Source organism: Mya arenaria, chromosome 16 (assembly GCF_026914265.1).
Source record: "Mya arenaria isolate MELC-2E11 chromosome 16, ASM2691426v1".
NCBI lineage: Eukaryota > Metazoa > Mollusca > Bivalvia > Myida > Myidae > Mya > Mya arenaria.
This window is the reverse complement of record NC_069137.1, coordinates 31776622-31796350: the sequence shown is the minus strand read 5'-3', so window position 1 is coordinate 31796350 and position 19729 is coordinate 31776622. Positions and strand designations below refer to the sequence as shown.

General features: G+C 39.2%; 2 protein-coding genes across 20 annotated transcripts in view; one reads left to right on the top strand and one right to left on the bottom strand.

The window, feature by feature from the left end:
* The window catches only part of LOC128221879 (fibrillin-2-like), a 106062-nt gene extending 94402 nt beyond the window's left edge, over positions 1-11660 (top strand). For 12 of the 13 annotated variants that reach the window (XM_052930507.1, XM_052930511.1, XM_052930512.1 and 9 more), the window contains 2 exons: positions 2697-2769; positions 8461-10219. In XM_052930507.1, the coding sequence (XP_052786467.1) occupies positions 2697-2769; positions 8461-8665 (278 nt within the window). In that variant the 3' untranslated portion in view covers positions 8666-10219. Of the gene's footprint in view, positions 1-2696; positions 2770-8460 lie in introns of all 13 variants that reach the window. The other variant, XM_052930508.1, reaches the window with a different exon arrangement.
* A 1507-nt stretch (positions 11661-13167) lies between these two features.
* LOC128221959 (CUGBP Elav-like family member 3-B) overlaps positions 13168-19729 on the bottom strand; it is a 156186-nt gene continuing 149624 nt past the window's right edge. For 6 of the 7 annotated variants that reach the window (XM_052930677.1, XM_052930678.1, XM_052930680.1 and 3 more), the window contains one exon: positions 13168-17608. The gene's annotated coding sequence lies outside the window, so the exon portion shown is untranslated. Of the gene's footprint in view, positions 17609-19386; positions 19474-19729 lie in introns of all 7 variants that reach the window. The other variant, XR_008259036.1, reaches the window with a different exon arrangement.

Below are 19729 nucleotides of genomic sequence, written 5' to 3'. Positions count from 1 at the left end.
TAACTCAAGAGGTTGTGGGTTCGTCCCCACCAGGGTAAGAGTGATCTAGTGGTATTGGTGCCCGTCTCTCAATCAAGAGGTTGTGGGTCCGTCCCCACCAGGGTAAGAGTGATCTAGTGGTATTGGTGACCGTCTCTCACTCAAGATGCTGTGGGTCCGTCCCCACCAGGGTAAGGGTGATCTAGTGGTTATGGTGTCCTTCTCTAACTCAAGAGGTTGTGGGTTCGTCCCCACCAGGGTAAAAGTCATCTAGTGGTATTGGTGTCCTTCTCTAACTCAAGAGGTTGTGGGTCCGTCCCCACCTTGGTAAGAGTGATCTAGTGGTATTAGAGCCCATCTCTGACTCAAGAGGCTGTGGGTCCATCCCCACCAGGCTAAGAGTGGTCTAGTGGTATTGGTGTCCGTCTCTCACTCAAGAGGATGTGGGTCCGTCCCCATCAGGGTAAGAGAGATCTAGTGGTTTTTGGTGTCCTTCTCTCACTCAAGAGGCTGTGGGTCCGTCCTCACCAGGGTAAGAGTGATCTAGTGGTATTGGTGCCTGTCTCTCACTCAACAGGCTGTGGGTCCGTCCCCACCAGGGTAAGAGTGATCTAGTGGTATTGGTGCCCGTCTCTCACTCAAGAGGCTGTGGGTCCGTCCCACCAGAGTAAGACTGATCTAGTGGTATTTTTACCCGTCTCTCACTCAAGAGGCTGTGGGTCCATCCCCAACAGGGTAAGAGTGATCTAGTGGAGTTGGTGTCCTTCTCTCACTCAAGAGGCTGTGGGTCCGTCCCCACCAGGGTAAGGGTGATCTAGTGGTATAGGTGCCCGTCTCTAACTCAAGAGGCTGTGGGTCCGTCCCCACCAGGGTAAGAGTGATCTAGTGGTATTGGTGCCTGTCTCTCACTCAACAGGCTGTGGGTCCATCCCCAACAGGGTAAGAGTGATATAGTGGTATTGGTGCCTGTCTCTCACTCAAGAGGCTGTGGGTCCGTCCCCGCCAGGGTAAGAGTGATCTAGTGGTATTCGTGCCCGTCTCTCACTCCAGAGGCTGTGGGTCTGTCCCCACCAGGGTAAGAGTGATCTAGTGGTATTGGTGCCCGTCTCTCACTCAAGAGGCTGTGGGTCCGTCCCCACCAGGGTAAGAGTGATCTAGTGGTATTGGTGCCCGTCTCTAACTCAAGAGGTTGTGGGTCCGTCCCCACCAGGGTAAGAGTGATCTATTGGTGTTGGTGCCCGTCTATAACTCAAGAAGTTGTGGGTCCGTTCCCACCAGGGTAAGAGTGATCTAGTGGTGTTGGTGCCCGTCTCTCACTCAAGAGGCTGTGGGTCCGTCCCCACAAGGGTAAGAGTGATCTAGTGGTATTGGTGCCCGTCTCTAACTCAAGAGGTTGAGGGTCCGTTCCCTCCAGGGTAAGAGTGATCTAGTGGTATTGGTGCCCGTCTCTCACTCAAGAGGCTGTGGGTCCGTCCCCACCAGGGTAAGAGTGATCTAGTGATATTGGTGCCCGTCTCTAACTCAAGAGGTTGTGGGTCCGTCCCCACCAGGGTAAGAGTGATCTAGTGGTATTGGTCTCCGTCTCTCACTCAAGAGGTTGTGGGTCCGTCCCCACAAGGGTAAGAGTGATCTAGTGGGGTTTGTGCCCGTCTCTAACTCAAGAAGTTGTAGGTCCGTTCCCACCAGGGTAAGAGTGATCTAGTGGTATTCGTGCCCGTCTCTAACTCAAGAGGCTGTTGGTCCGTCCCCATCAGGGTAAGAGTGATCTAGTGGTATTGGTGCCAGTCTATCACTCAAGTGGCTGTGAGTCCGTCCCACCAGGGTAAGAGTGATCTAGTGGTATTGGTGCCCGTCTCTAATTTAAGGGGTTGTGGGTCCGTTCCCACAAGGGTAAGAGTGATCTAGTGGTATTGGTGCCCGTCTCTAATTCAAGGGGTTGTGGGTCCGTTCCCACCAGGGTAAGAGTGATCTAGTGGTATTCGTGCCCGTCTCTAACTCAAGAGGCTGTTGGTCCGTCCCCATCAGGGTAAGTGTGATCTAGTGGTATTTGTGCCAGTCTCTAACTCAAGAGGTTGTGGGTTCGTCCCCACCAGGGTAAGAGTGATCTAGTGGTATTGGTGCCCGTCTCTAATTCAAGGGGTTGTGGGTCCGTTCCCACAAGGGTAAGAGTGATCTAGTGGTATTGGTGCCCGTCTCTAACTCAAGAGGCTGTTGGTCCGTCCCCACCAGGGTAAGAGTGATATTGTGGTATTGGTGCCCGTCTCTAACTCAAGAGGGAATACTCACTCATGAGGCTGTGGGTCCGTTCCCACCAGGGTAAGAGTGTTCTAGTGGTATTGGTGTCCTTCTCTCACTCAAGAGGCTGTGGGTCCGTCTCCACAAGGGTAAGAGTGGTATTGTGGTAAAGGTACTCATCTTTCACTCAAGAGGTTGTGGGTTCGTCCCAACCATGGGGTACTTTTGCATGGCCTGTCAAAACGGAAACGATTACCCACAACTGCTCCAGTATAGGAAACTGACTAGAACTTGATTCTACTTTGGTCAAAGTCGAGCGTAAAGAAGTGAATACAAACAGATAATCGGACACCTTCTTGATGAGTGAAATTAATCCTTAAAATTGTATTATTACAGGCATTTGGATTTATACCATTTTAAATATCGGATTTTCACTTTTAAAACATGGTTTATTAATGATTTTTAAACTTGTATTATTTCAGGTATCGCTGCGGGATGTTTCGGAGCCCTGCTTATCATTGTAATTCTGGCATTCTGCTGTATCATGCAGAAGAGGTAGGTGCTAACGTGGCAATATGTTATAGGGGCCTATTTTGTCAGTTCATGGTGGTACTCTTTGTGGACGATAGGGTGAAAGGGCGCTACCTACTTTGTCGCGTTTTGGTAAATCGCTGTCAAAAACATGACAAGTATTATGCCGACTTATTTGCGTTGGCGGTATACATTCGTCACTTTTTCGACCACTAGTTTGCGCTTCATGCCAAAGCTATTCTATAATCTTGTTACTTGCTAGCGAGTTTACCATTCCCCTGCGCAAACGCGACAGAGAAGTTTCGCGTTCTGTTTCTCAACGGACCATTTTGCTATAACGTGCCTTTACTACTTTCAACCGTTTGTAAAGAACAGTTACCATCGGTCTTCGGGTGTCCCATTGTTTCTGTTATAATTAGGTATTGTTTAAACGAATCTTGCATCACATGAGTAAGACGTTTCAACTAATTAGTAATGGATACCAGTATTCCCATCTATGTAAAGGTGAATAACTATAATTAGCATTTAACACAGACTTTTGAGTTTCATGCAAAATTACAACTTATCAAATACGTTTAACATTGCCTTCACCAAGGATACGTGAGCATCAAATGCATGTACAACCATCCGTGACTAGACTCAACACATGTACAACCATCCGTGACTAGACTCAACACATGTACCACTATCCGTGACTAGACTCAACACATGTACAACCATCCGTGACTAGACTCAACACATGTACAACCATCCGTGACTAGACTCAACACATGTACAACCATCCGTGACTAGACTCAACACATGTACCACTATCCGTGACTAGACTTAACACATGTACCACTATCCGTGACTAGACTTAACACATGTACCACTATCCGTGACTAGACTCAACACATGTACAACCATCCGTGTACAACCATCCGTGGCTAGACTCAACACATGTACAACCATCCGTGACTAGACTCAACACATGTACCACTATCCGTGACTAGACTCAACACATGTACCACTATCCGTGACTAGACTCAACACATGTACAACCATCCGTGTACAACCATCCGTGGCTAGACTCAACACATGTACAACCATCCGTGACTAGACTCAACACATGTACCACTATCCGTGACTAGACTCAACACATGTACCACTATCCGTGACTAGACTCAACACATGTACAACCATCCGTGACTAGACTCAAAACACATGTACCACCATTCGTGACTAGACTCAACACATGTACAACCATCCGTGACTAGACTCAACACATGTACAACCATTCGTGACTAGACAAAACACATGTACAACCATCCGTGACTAGACTCAACACATGTACAAATATCCGTGACTAGACTTAACACATGTACAATCATTCGTGACTAGACTCAACGACTCAACACATGTACAACCATCCGTGACTAGACTCACAACACATGTACCACCATCCGTGACTAGACTCAACACATGTACAACCATCCGTGACTAGACTCAACACATGTACCACCATCCTTGACTAGACTCAACACATGTACCGTCATCCTTGACTAGACTCAACACATGTACCGCCATCCGTGACTAGACTCAACTCATGTATCACCATCCGTGACTAGACTCAACACATGTACAACCATCCGTGACTAGACTCAACACATGTACCACTATCCATGACTAGACTCAACACATGTACCACCATCCTTGACTAGACTCAACACATGTACCACCATCCGTGACTAGACTCAACACATGTACCGCCATCCGTGACTAGACTCAACTCATGTACCACCATCCGTGACTAGACTCAACACATGTACAACCATCCGTGACTAGACTCAACACATGTACCACTATCCGTGACTAGACTTAACACATGTACCACTATCCGTGACTAGACTCAACACATGTACCACTATCCGTGACTAGACTCAACACATGTACAACCATCCGTGACTAGACTCAACACATGTACCACTATCCGTGACTAGACTCAACACATGTACCACTATCCGTGACTAGACTCAACACATGTACAACCATCCGTGACTAGACTCAAAACACATGTACCACCATCCGTGACTAGACTCAACACATGTACCACCATCCTTGACTAGACTCAACACATATACCACTATCCGTGACTAGACTCAACACATGTACCACCATCCTTGACTAGACTCAACACATGTACCACCATCCTTGACAAGACTCAACACATGTACCACCATCCTTGACTAGACTCAACACATGTACCACCATCCTTGACTAGACTCAACTCATGTACCACCATCCGTGACTAGACTCAACACATGTACCACCATCCGTGACTAGACTCAACACATGTACCACCATCCTTGACTAGACTCAACTCATGTACCACCATCCGTGACTAGACTCAACACATGTACCACCATCCGTGACTAGACTCAACACATGTACCGCCATCCGTGACTAGACTCAACTCATGTACCACCATCCGTGACTAGACTCAACACATGTACAACCATCCGTGACTAGACTCAACACATGTACCACCATCCTTGACTAGACTCAACACATGTTACACTATCCGTGACTTGACTCAACACATGTATCACCATCCTTGACTAGACTCAACACATGTACCACCATCCTTGACTAGACTCAACACATGTACAACCATCCGTGACTAGACTCAAAACACATGTACCACCATCCTTGACTAGACTCAACACATGTACCCTCTTCCGTGACTAGACTCAACACATGTACCGTCTTCCGTGACTAGACTCAACACATGTACCGTCTTCCGTGACTAGACTCAACACATGTACCGCCTTCCTTGACTAGACTCAACACATTGCCACCATCCTTGACTAGACTCAACACATGTACCGCTATCCTTGACTAGACTCAACACATGTACCGTCTTCCGTGACTAGACTCAACACATGTACCGTCTTCCGTGACTAGACTCAACACATGTACCGCCTTCCTTGACTAGACTCAACACATGTACCACCATCCTTGACTAGACTCAACACATGTACAACCATCCGTGACTAGACTCAAAACACATGTAACACCATCCGTGACTAGACTCAAAACACATGTACCACCATCCGTGACTAGACTCAACACATGTACCACCATCCTTGACTAGACTCAACACATGTACAACTATCCGTGACTAGACTCAACACATGTACCACCATCCTTGACTAGACTCAACACATGTACCGCCATCCTTGACTAGACTCAACACATGTACCGTCTTCCGTGACTAGACTCAACACATGTACCGTCTTCCGTGACTAGACTCAACACATGTACCGTCTTCCGTGACTAGACTCAACACATGTACCGCCTTCCTTGACTAGACTCAACACATGTACCACCATCCGTGACTAGACTCAACACATGTACAACCATCCGTGACTAGACTCAAAACACATGTACCACCATCCGTGACTAGACTCAACACATGTACCACCATCCTTGACTAGACTCAACACATGTACAACTATCCGTGACTAGACTCAACACATGTACCACCATCCTTGACTAGACTCAACACATGTACCGCCATCCGTGACTAGACTCAACACATGTACCACCATCCTTGACTAGACTCAACACATATACCACCATCCTTGACTAGACTCAACACATGTACCGCCATCCGTGACTAGACTCAACACATATACCACCATCCTTGACTAGACTCAACACATGTACCGCCATCCGTGACTAGACTCAACACATATACCACCATCCGTGACTAGACTCAACACATATACCACCATCCTTGACTAGACTCAACACATAAACCACCATCCTTGACTATACTCAACAGATGTACCGCCATCCGTGACTAGACTCAACACATGTACCACCATCCTTGACTAGACTCAACACATATACCACCATCCTTGACTAGACTCAACACATGTACCGCCATCCGTGACTAGACTCAACACATATACCACCATCCTTGACTAGACTCAACACATATACCACCATCCTTGACTAGACTCAACACATATACCACCATCCTTGACTAGACTCAACACATGTACCACCATCCTTGACTAGACTCAACACATGTACCGCCATCCGTGACTAGACTCAACACATGTACCACTATCCGTGACTACACATACAATGTAAGGTGTCACCACTTTTCTTGCTGTTCATATTTGGCTTGTGAGATATCGTAATGACACGTTTTGGATGTTTGTAACCTTTTAATTTCAGTTATTAGCGAAACGTTTTATTTCGAATACATCATTTGATTGCAACAGTTATGTCTTTATGTTGTCAATTCCGTGTTTGTAAACATGGTCTTAAGTTGAGTAAACTATATTTTTCTGAAAATGAAATGCATTATTGCTTGACATATGTTGATATAAACTACTGCTTTCCGTCGGTAAAGGTGTACATCATGCGAAGGGTTATTACGACGGTAGATTTACAAGTAGTTTTGTGCAGAATGTTGAATACTGTTGCATGTTTTGCTTGAATGCTTGATTGTCATACATTTTATGTTTGTATTCACTACACGGGCAGGGATACAGAGAAAAAAGCGTTTCAAAACTGTCCGAATGCTAATTACAAAACTACAGTAAAACTGCGATTCCTCGAGCAGGCGATTTCTCGAGTACGAACTGCAGATTGGTCGAGGTCGAGGCTTATTAGAGTCCCGACCTTTATTCCTTCCATTTTCATATTGAATTTACTGTCGAATGACCGAAACCTTAATATTCGAGAACTTGAGCACCATTGCTGGTCCCAAATACACAAATCAGACACAAAAGGTTATTATTACCTCGAGGTTATATTTTCACACATGCAATGCTTAAAGTTACACTGCGAGATATAATAAACAGTACCATCATTGGCATGATGCAGACCTTCGCAGTACAGCCTTAGCCTCCAATACATCGAACAAATCTGTTAAGTTAAGTATATGCTGTATGAAGTCGAAATGTGGCATCGAGGCTAATAAATCAGTTAAAGTTCACTGGTTTTATTGAAAAAAAATTCAAAACATGAATTTGAACAGCTTTCTTTAAATACGAAAAGCTCCTGCTAGCTTTGTTATACATATTAGCAATGGCTATTCAATGTACACGCTGTCCGCGTGCATATGCACAAACTCATTATCTTAGAGCAAATATCCATACAATGAAATTGTTCCATCCGTCTTTTCACATTTTTTAAGTGTATTATATTCCAAAAAAGCTTTGTTTAAAGTTCACATCATACATTTAAAACTTTACTTATGGAGCCATTTGCGATTATTGAAATAAAATCAGTACCATTTCGAATGAGAAATACGATGTTCGTTATTTCTTTACGGACACATGGAATACAGTTTCCGTTTTGAAATGAAAATGCGTAACTCTGCTGCTGACTACGGGTGCGGAAAGCGTGTACATGTTATACCGGTCTTACATGCAAATATATGAACACTTGTGGTGTAACGTAATGAATACCTCAGTGCTTTCAGCGCTTTGATTCTAAATTGTAGTAATAAATGTAAGTTGGCTAAAAAGGGTAAACACGGTTAATGATTTTATAATAATAATAATAATAATAATAATAATAATAATAATGATAATTAACTTGGTTAACATATGTATTATTATTTTCATTATTGAATATAAGAATAAGAAAGAGGAAGATACTACCACAAACTAATGTACACATTCTATTATGACATTAATAACGGGCATGTTACAGGCGCGCTGATGAGGCCAAGGGTGAGATTCACATACCTGAAGATCTCCTGGAGCGACTGTCTACCAAGGGCTATACTCCACAAGCCTCACATAGATCCATGCACAGCAGTTACGCACCAAGAGACCTTCACAGTAACTATTCACAGCCGCTACCCAACCCAACATACATCGACGGCGAGGACGAAAAAGACTTTGTGCTGTTTTAGGACTTTGCTTTAGTAATTGCGGAAACATGACACTTGCTAACATTTATGTGCTAGCTCTATCAGCGATTTGCTATGTTCGGTACCTTGGATAGGATTGAACGTTATCAAAAGTGTTTATGTTAACATCATTGTACAAGTTAAAACGTAGAAAAAATAATTTTGGAAGGGAAGTTTAAGTAATGTCGTACGCTTTTCTGATAATGTTGATCTAAATTATAAACAAAGGACTCGTAAATTTTACCACGTTCATATATACTTGTATATCTTTCCTTTTTTTACTCGACTAATCGAAGAAGGAGGCTTAACTACTCGTCCCGGCGTCCGCGTCGGCGTCCGGTTAAGGTTTAAGTTGACATTTTTATTTGAACTGGAATACCCTTTATGCAATTCACTTGATACTTCACACAGTTGTCCAGGACCATCACACAATGAGGTTAGATAACTCCATATTATCCAAATTACAAATTATGGGCCCTGATTCACTTAGGAACTTGGGTTAAAGTTTTTAGGGCACATTGTGAGAGGTTAACGTTTTAGGGCGAGTTTGGATTTTCACTTATTACTTCTATACCCTTTATTCAATTGACTTAATACTTCACACAATTGTGTACTTCACACAAATAGGTGACATTACTCCATTATATAATAGATACAAATTATGGCCCTTGATTGACTGTAAAAAGTTTCTATTTTACTTTTTACGTTGACTTTTTTATTTATTTCCACAGGCACATATTATATAATTTATGTATTCATTTCTATAACAAGTGACGTATAGTCGAGCGTGCTGTCCTTGGACTGCGCTTGTAACAATTGTTTGTGTAGTGGAATCGAATTTTCAATACAGCAGACATGTATCAGCCAATGACACCAACTATTTTAACCAAGAGCTTCGATTTTTCTTAACATTTCATGCGTTGTAAATGTTCGGGTGATGGCGTATGTGTTGCTGATCAAATATCACGTGGGCACCCACACCTAATGGCAAAGCGCAATACTATTGGTTTATGCAGTGTTTCGTCAAAGTTATTTGTCATCCGCTTAAAGCTTCTTTTCTTTGCATTATTGATTGGACTTCAACCAACAACAATACGCAAAAGTGTATAATTGCAACGCGATTGCAGATAATCCCTCACAAAAATAATGCAGCAGTCCCTTTTCATTCACATCAGGTGTAGTATAGATACAACGTGGGCAGTTTAAGCTTGATGCTAATGAATTGTGTTCCATATTTATTGCAGATTCTAATGTAATACTTGTCTTATTAACTTGCAGGATTGTTAATTAAAACATCTTTATTTCAGACGTCTTCAAGATTGAAAATCACGACATGATTCTATGATGAATTATATATCGAAGGAGATACATCTTTTGTTAACACTACCATCTAAGAATCCTCACACTATTTTCGTTACAGGCGAGCTGACGAAGCGAAAAGTGAGATTCATCTCCCATCTGACATGTTGGAGCGCTTGTCCAACCACCAGAACATGCATGACGCTGGCTCTGTGCAGTACCCTGTGGCACGGGTGGTCGGAGATGATGAGCAAGACTTTATCTTGTTTTAATGTGCTGCCGTGACCACATATGCCCTAGTTGGTCTTGGCTCTACTTTATGTTCATAATACAATCTTAAACTAAGGATAACTTGTCTATGTCCAATATGATCATGAATGTTTGGGGCTTGATTTTAATTATAATATTGGAGACATTCAAGCACATCTTTAAATGATCAATAACAGGTTTTTGTCATATCCAATCCATTTGTTTTAGTGCCAACACCAGCTGGGTTTTCATATTTGCAGTGAAGTGATATTTGCAATGAATCTTTGCCGGAGTTACTTAGGACGTAGTTATAATTGAAACGTGTTCCTACAATTTATCATGACAGGATAAAAAATATATGTATAAGCAATATACACTTTATGTTTATCTATACAATGCATAGACTGTAGCATTATTTTACATATATCATACACAGTAATGCAGATGTGTTTCATAGTATTCAAAAATAGTATGCGGTCAGAACACCCAGCATCTAGTTGGTGATATATTTCTTTACGGAAGTACATGTATATCAAATGAAGATGCGGAAACACTGAGTGGGTGATTTCTAACTTTGACGAGACATTAGACGTTTTTATTTAGGAATGACTGTGATACCGACGGCTTAATTCTGAACGATGATGATAATTATTACAGTGTTAGTTCGCCTGTATAAGTCAACCCATGGTGTCGCTGGTGCCAATTCGCATCTCTGTTTTTATTAAATCTACAACGAATAGTTAAGTACGTTCATGTAATCTATGGTGTTTGGGTATGTATCAATATATTTTCTCATCCTTCTAAGTGTGCTTTGGAATTAATTACGAAATTGTCATCATCTCATTCTAATATTCATAATATGCTTATCATTATACCACTTCAACGTGACTAGTTGCCGACATGTGTACCGGCTGTAAGTATTTGAAGGGGACTGCCAAGTGTCATTTGTTCTGACATAAAGTTTGACATACCTTTAATTGTAACACGATGTTTGTCCAGTATGTTGAATTTCTCGCATCTGCAAATTCGTTTGTTATTGTCATGAAACATTATTTTCAAAATTCAGGCATTTATTAAGACCTTAAACTTAAAGTGCAGTATAAGTTAATGTCTTTGAACTTGTTACAACTGAAACTTCAAAGCTTTTTTGAAATGCTATCTGTATATTTGATTGATGTCCAATGCTACAAGAGGACTATGACACATGTAGGAGTAAATGTCCCAGGGCTGTCTCGCTAGTTACCTTGCAAAAGTTTGTATTAGAATTATTCATTCTTTTAAACCAATCCATGTCTAGAGTATTAATATCAAGTACTAGTATTCTATTATGAGTGTTGTTTACGGAAATGTACGTGTTTAGACTGTTTACTATAAACCAACTGTCTGGTGTTTGTTTTGCCATATGTATTTTGTGTGTTGATTTTTTTGTAAATAAATATATTTTATCAGACATTTGTGTTCCTGAACATTTCAACTTGGGTGATTTTAGTCAGTACCGGAGTCCATTTATAAAGACAGTATTCATGATAACCTCGCAACCATTAAAGCACCTATATTTTCCGACAAAATAAGACCGAGTTATCTTCCAAGCCTTGGTAGCGTTATTGTCGCCCTAGTGCTCGGTTTGTCACAGGTGTTGTTCAAGGAGTGATGGGCGTGGCAACACACGTACTTCTGTTGACCTATATATGGGAGAGGGGTAAAATGACTGGAAACGCGGGGAGCAGTTGACCAATTTTGGGACCAGTGGGGGTAAAATGACCGGAAACGCGGGGAGCTGTTGACCAACTTGGGGACCAGTGGGGGTAAAATGACCGGAAACGAGGGGAGCAGTTGACCAACTTGGGACCAGTGGGGGTAAAATGACCGGAAACGCGGGGAGCAGTTGACTAATTTGGGGACCATTGGGGGTAAAATGACCGGAAACGAGGGGAGCATTTGACCAATTTGGGGACCATTGGGGGTAAAATGACCGGAAACGAGGGGAGCAGTTGACCAATTTGGGGACCATTGGGGGTAAAATGACCGGAAACGAGGGGAGCAGTTGACCAATTTGGGGGCCAGTGGGGGTAAAATGACCGGAAACGCGGGGAGCAGTTGACCAATTTGGGGACCATTGGGGGTAAAATGACCGGAAACGCGGGGAGCAGTTGACCAATTTGGGGCTAAAATGACCGAAAATGCGGAGAGCAGTTGACCAACTTGGGGACCATTGGGGGTAAAATGACCGGAAACGAGGGGAGCAGTTGACCAATTTGGGGAGCAGTGGGGGTAAAATGACCGAAAATGCGGATAGCAGTTGACCAATATGGGTACCAGTGGGGATAAAATGACCGAAAATGCGGATAGCAGTTGACCAATTTAGGGATTATTAGGGGTAAAATGACCGAAATTGCGTATAGCAGTTGACCAATTTGGGGACCAGTGGGGGTAAAATGACCGAAATTGCGTATAGCAGTTGACCAATTTGGGGAACAGGGGTTAAAATGACCGAAATGCGGGGAGCAGTTTACAAATGAAGACATTTGTTTACTTGGGCATCAGTTGACTTTGGGATCGGTTTGGCGGTGAAAGCAGCATACAATGTTACACTGTACAACAATTCATTGAAGTATACGTTGCTTAACTAGGACAATTTTTGAACAATAAATAAATGAATATGGTATTAAGTATTCACATTCTGAAACTGCCATTTCCAGCACCGCTTCTGATGATCAAACTATTCCTTTAGACAACATTTCACCAGGACGTTGACGTGCTAAGGCTATTGATACGCGGTACATGTAAACGCAATTTATTACATACAATTCTTATTGGTGTTAAGTTGTATGGGTAAGAAATCGGTGTTATCTCTGCGGTATCTCTCAACGGCTTATGTATACATTCGGATGGAAAATGTGGAATGATTTCGTACACATACAAAACAATGAGGAATGACAAACACATTCTAGCTAATATATTTTATTATTCTGTTCCTATTGTATTATACAAAGTTGGTCAGATAGGATTTCAGATCCATGATTTATACCAGAATTTTGAATTCATTAAATATACTGCAACAACTTAGGTATATTTAAAAAAAATGTATATTTAGGGTTTACCATGAAATCACTGTTGTATATTACATAATTTTATTCTTAACCTAAGTAAAACGTTAAACATTTGTGGAATACATTCAAGGTCCTGGTAATATTTTAACAATGTAAATCATTCTTAAACAATTACTGAAATACATAACATGATTCAATTGCTTTTAACAACGTAACTTATTTTTAAACAATTGTTGAAATACATAAAATGATTCAAACGCTGGCATTAAAAACTAACTAAAGTCATTATGATAAAGCAAAAAAAATAGTTCATAATATCAAATTGTAATGGGCGTTCATTTATTTAGAATGAGATTCATTTCTGAGACGTATTTCCTCCCAATCAATAAAAGCAAAACAAGTAAAGTGGGGTTAAAATGAAATGAAAGTGGATTTCAAACATTTAGCAAATACATTTAAAATTCAGTTTAAAACTGTTTGGTCCTGTATGTTTTATGCTGTTGATAATATAACTTGAATAAATTTAAACAGTTATCAAATATAAAAATACACACTTATCAGAAGCCCAATATTTGTGAGAAGATTTGGAAGGGCCGTTGCTTGACATTAAGTCTACAATTATACGGTGGGTGAAACATATATAATCAGTAAGAAACTAAGGAGGGCGATTTGTAACAAACAGATGAGTAACACGGTAAGTAATACTAACTTGTAGACTAGTGACGCATATTGCACTGTGTAGGGCTACAACATCAAACAGTTTCTTTCTTCACTCGAAACATGTGGGGATTACTAAGTCATTATTAACTACACGAATGTGTTGGATTCCTATGTTTTTCGTTACATAATGATATTTCTGAAAAGTGCTATGATCAATGTTCACAGTTCAATTTCGTTTAATATTACGACAATCAAAACATTCATTATTGTTTAACTGAATTGTTACATGGTAACATTGGTCTAATTGGTTGAGTAAAGGCTTGTTTATTGTTTATTGCATGAAAACATTACACAACGTTTTTAGCAAAAACAAACAGTGAATGGAGAAAAGTACATTGCTGAGGTTGAGTAAAGGCTTGTGTAAAAACGACTTAAGCCTAATTACCCTAAATACGAGTGTCAATGACCGGGTATGGGACTGATGCGGCGTTGAGAGTAGTGGTGGTAATAAGGGAAACTGTAACTGAACACAAATTGTAAATAACAACATTGATAAGCGCGGTGAAGATTTTAAAGACTTTGTCAGTATGGTCGGATAATTACCTGTTTACGATAACAACTTCATGCTACAAAACGTTTGATATTCCAAAGAGCATACGAAAAACTGCTTTAAAAACCAAGTTTGATCTTAACTTTTGATGGACTGAAAGTCTCAGGGTGAAAATGGGTAGCATGGAGCTAAATCTTGGTCTACAATTGTTCTCATTCATACATGAACATTTAAAGTGATAGCAACATGATAATGGCTTATCTACATTCTACTGTCAACAAAATATGTTCGCCCAGCTCTACTCAAGCACAATCCATCACTTCTTCGTAACAACATGCGAATTTATATATGCTTTCAAAAAATGCCCGTTGAATACGACGACTTTAGATATTACCTCCCAATTTAGAATCAATTTTACTACAGTAAAACTCAAATATGCAAACTAGAACACTACTTATCATCACGGAAATTTCCCCATCCTTTGTCAATGAAAGAGAAAATAAGTCTCCAAATATAGCGAACATATTTTGCACACAGCAGTTAAAACTACGAAAATATCTACAGTGAATGGTAGTCAAAAGCGGCAATGAAAATACACGACATTCATTTAGATGCAAAAAGCTTAAAGCTTATGTAATAACATCCAAAAAGCCTTTCAAACTAAACAATCGAATAGTTAATAATCAATATTTCACTTCGTCATTTTTGTTGTTACAAAATGGGAGAATTCTAGAACATACAAAAACATCAAAAGTATGAAATGAACCGCTAAATGATATTGTAATATATATTCAATGTCACATACCAAATGAACATTTACACAATGCTTTAAATGTCATGCAAAGCTCTCTTGTGAACATAATAAACAAGAAATAAATAAATAATGTCAATCAATGCAATAATCGTAATAATTTAAAACAATATTTGAAGATTATTTACACCTCTGATATAGCTTCAAGATTCAACAAGTGTAACTAGTGTGAGATAGGTAGTGTTTTAACAACGATATGGCATTTGTAAAATTAACATTTTAACAAGTGTTTTTTAACTTGAAATACAACAAAATAAGTCTGGTAATTTGTTTAGGTCTTTCCTTTTTATAGACACGGAATATACCGATAATGTGTTAACGTCATATTTAAAAGTAGACATTCTTATAGAATCTAACTACCGTAAGCTTCTAATTCTAAAAATCTATAATTAAACGTGTAATGACTTCAATAATTTAGAATCAACTGACTATTTACATAACCTCAAGAAGTAAACAATGACTGAGGTCAAATGATTTATATGCAAGGAATGATTACTGTTGTCCAAGACCGCAGTCTTGCTTCCTTTGTTTTGTACAAAAAATATCAGAGGCATCTATTGGTCGATTAAAATAGGCTATTAACATATCACATCTAGTTCCAAAACTTACAAAAGGAAAACATTATTTTACCACACGGACTATTATTCTTTATAGAAATGAAATCACAATAATATTGATGTAAAATCAAATCAGTATATTTAATAGATGCCTACTGACATTTTCATCGCAACAAGGAGGTAACTACAAACCATATGTTGTGTTAACACATGTGGCGTGTGGCATAAACAGAAGACACGGCCCTCTTTTGTAAACTAAAAATAGTACAAAGCAAGATGTACCAGGACTCTTCACCGGAAATTAAACCAGAATATACGTCACAACATGGAAGTGACAAGAAAACCCGCTATCATTCTAAAAATAGATGTTATTTCTAAAAATAGCACACTTTAGTAAGAGGTCACATTACTACAACATATCTCTACAGATCGGATTTGTTTCTAGTACAATCACCACAAAATATATAACCAAACCACAATATTAAGAGTGTTAGTAAATTTGTATAAAAATGTAGATTATCAAAATATTGTATAAAATGTACATCTCATATTACTAAATATAGAGCACGACGCCGATTGGTCAAAACTGTACATAACAGCACAACAGAAATGAACATGTGTCTTACACATTTCATGAGAACTGCTTAATTTTGGCATGCGTATATCAACAATCGTCAGGCATCCTCCAATGACAGAGTTCCAACTGTATTGTAACAATGTTGAATTATACAACATTATTTGATCATTTTTCAGAATGTGTGGTCTTAGTCAGCAATTTCAATCCATCTTCAACCCGCTATTAGAGTCACTATGATGGTCAATTCTGCCATAAGAGTTAAGCCTAACTCCCACCGAATACTTATCCTTCAAGGTAATCAATGAGCTATGGAATGTAACCAACAATGAAAAACGCCATCAAACATCAAAGAGGGCCATGACTTCTATACATTGTCATCATAATTATACATGTCATATATAATACACAAAATATATAAACAAATTTAACACCCATAATGTAATCTCTTTTTGTGGCGCATAAGTTCCAACATAAATAAATTGTATTACTGTTCTCAAATATGAAAGCATGATTTTGCAATGCATTTTAACTTCGCGGATTTCTTACATCAAACCATATCATTAATTAACAAGTATATTATCAAAAAGCCAAATCTTTGTTCCATAAAGTTGATCAAGTTTGAGATTGTTGTACTTCTGGATGCAAGCACTTATACATAATTAAATATTGCACATGTTATAATGAACAGATATATCCATGAACACTCGACATTATCCACTCAGAAATAATGTATCCGCATCAAGATATATATAAAACAAGAACATCATAAAATAAGAAAAAGTAATGGCAAATATAACGAGTTAAAATTAAAAGACATAATTTAGAAAAAAACCTGTAAGTTAATATGTACAAAACATTACTGAAATGTAAGTAAAGAATAAGAAAAAATATATGTACAAAATATCGGTGGTATGTATAACCGCTGTTCAGGAAGTTTATATCTGATAAAGTAGCATTTTAGCCGAGGAGTGTATCAATTTGCGTGTTGTTATTGTTGTGTTATATCCAGTTATCTTGTTTAAAAATATTCAAATACTTCGTCCTCTCACTGTTTACTACCAGTATATATGTCAAAAAAGAATTGATTCCGGCTCGCTTGGAATCGGTCATGCTCTATGGCGTCACTTTCGTATCTCTATGACGTCACTTCCGTCCGTATAGTTGCAAAATGTCGACTAGATTTCACCTTCCTCCTGAAAAGAACAAATAAAGAACATTAAAAGCAACGATAATCATTTGATTTAATTATCAACTACAGTTTTATCAATCCAAATGTTGTTCCATGTGTAATGGTCGTGTCCTAAGCCCTTGCCTACTCAGTCATAGCTTTGAAATCCAAAGCGTTACATTCATATCGCTGTGAACTGCAAATTCATAATTATATATAATACAAGGCAATATTATTCATATTTTTGTTCTCTTCAGATGACACTTTAACATGTAGTGAGTTGGACAAACATCTAGAAACAATTCGACAAATGACTGTCAACATTATATAAAGTGAGTAACTAACACATTTTTTTAAAGACACATTAAATTTCGTCTTCAGACCTCAAAATTCAGTAGCATACATCTTGTTATAAAAAGACAAACAGACGTACAAAAGCGAAATACACGTGTCAAAATACAAGGACACAACAGCAGACGAAGTAACATATTTTCTCATTAAAATGTGACCAAAAATATTCTTTCCATAAGGCACTAGTAATTTGTATGGCATTATAACGTATAACTTCATTACGTCCGGATCGATGATTACACAGGCGGTTATCGTGTTACTGCTGTCGTGTACATATCACATTCTAATATAGACAATTAACGACAAAATCCAAAATGACACCAGTGTCTATTCACTTTTGAGATCAAAAACGATTCAACTAGGTATGCTCGCCAATTGTTTAATGTATACATGTACACTCCGCGGCTTTTTGCCAGTGATTAGTATGGCAGCTTGCTTCATGCATGTATTACAAGGAATCACATCATTAGTAATAGCTGAGAAAGTTTGAACAAAAATTCTAACACAATGAATAAGCAGGCACAAAAGGAATCCACGTCCATAATCATTGCTATGTTTGAACATTTATCATGTTAAACTCATATACATGTATTCTCATTGAACGACATTCGTTACGAAAATAAAAACAAGATTTAGATAGCAAATGACATCAGATTTCTTGGTTTCCTTTTAGTGCCTTGAGAGAAATAAGTAGATCAGATTCCAGTGTTAATTAACCAAAAGCTATAGATACAAAGGTGGTGTGTAAATAACAATCATCTCAATACAAGAGAATTTCTCAGTCCTTTGCTCAAGAAAAGTCTTCAATTTGATCCTTACAAAGCACTGAGATATTTTCTTTCACAAAAACTTCACAAATCGTGTTTTCAACAATCCAGTAACTTGCGCTGTTATACAAAGGGTTCAAAATGTCGGCAGCTACGGGAAACCACAATAGAAGGACCTTGCTAATGTCCAAGAAAATGTATATCGTACAATAATTACCAAACGACAGTTCAAAAATCACTCATCCAATCAAATCAAAACCATGATCACGTGACCGAATATTAATAAAACCATATAAGCTTATGAACACGATGGCGAACCAACATCCCACGGGATTTCGAACACAAAATCATTCCAAAACACCACCTGACGTACTTATTTGCTTCAGGCGCTGAAATGCTAGGCGAGTCCCTGTATTTTCTCGTCCAATCGTTCGCATATCCATTGTTTACAATACTGAATATAATCAGCGAGAATAGACAATCACAAAAGGTATATTTTACGAAAAAAGAACAGTAAAGTTCCATACAGTTTTGGAGATGTGCAATGGTCAAGTTGGTTCGCCATTTTTAAAAATATTCCGTTTCACCAGTAAGACGTGAAAATAAACTCTACACAAGTAATACAATATATCGTTTGCATCACGACTAATGAAACAACATCCGCCATTAACCATGGTTAACTTACACCAGTTCGGAAGACCTTATCGTTACTAGGCTAACGAATCGAATGTGCTTGGCCCTAGCTCATTTTGAAGTAAGTCTTGGGCAATGGCTATAACATAATATTGTACTGTTAGCCTCAGTCATTTTAGTATGGATAGTTGACATGGATACAATGTTTAAAGGGTTGCATTACTGTATCTAAGACACCGTTGATTTAAATGCTTACAATGGTATAGTAACATTGAAAACATAAAACTTAAGGTCGAGAAGTTTAAATGATTGTACAGATAATTTTACTGGATACAAGATGTTTCCCATTATAATACACCATTAAAATATTTTTCTTCTTTATGAAGACCATAAAG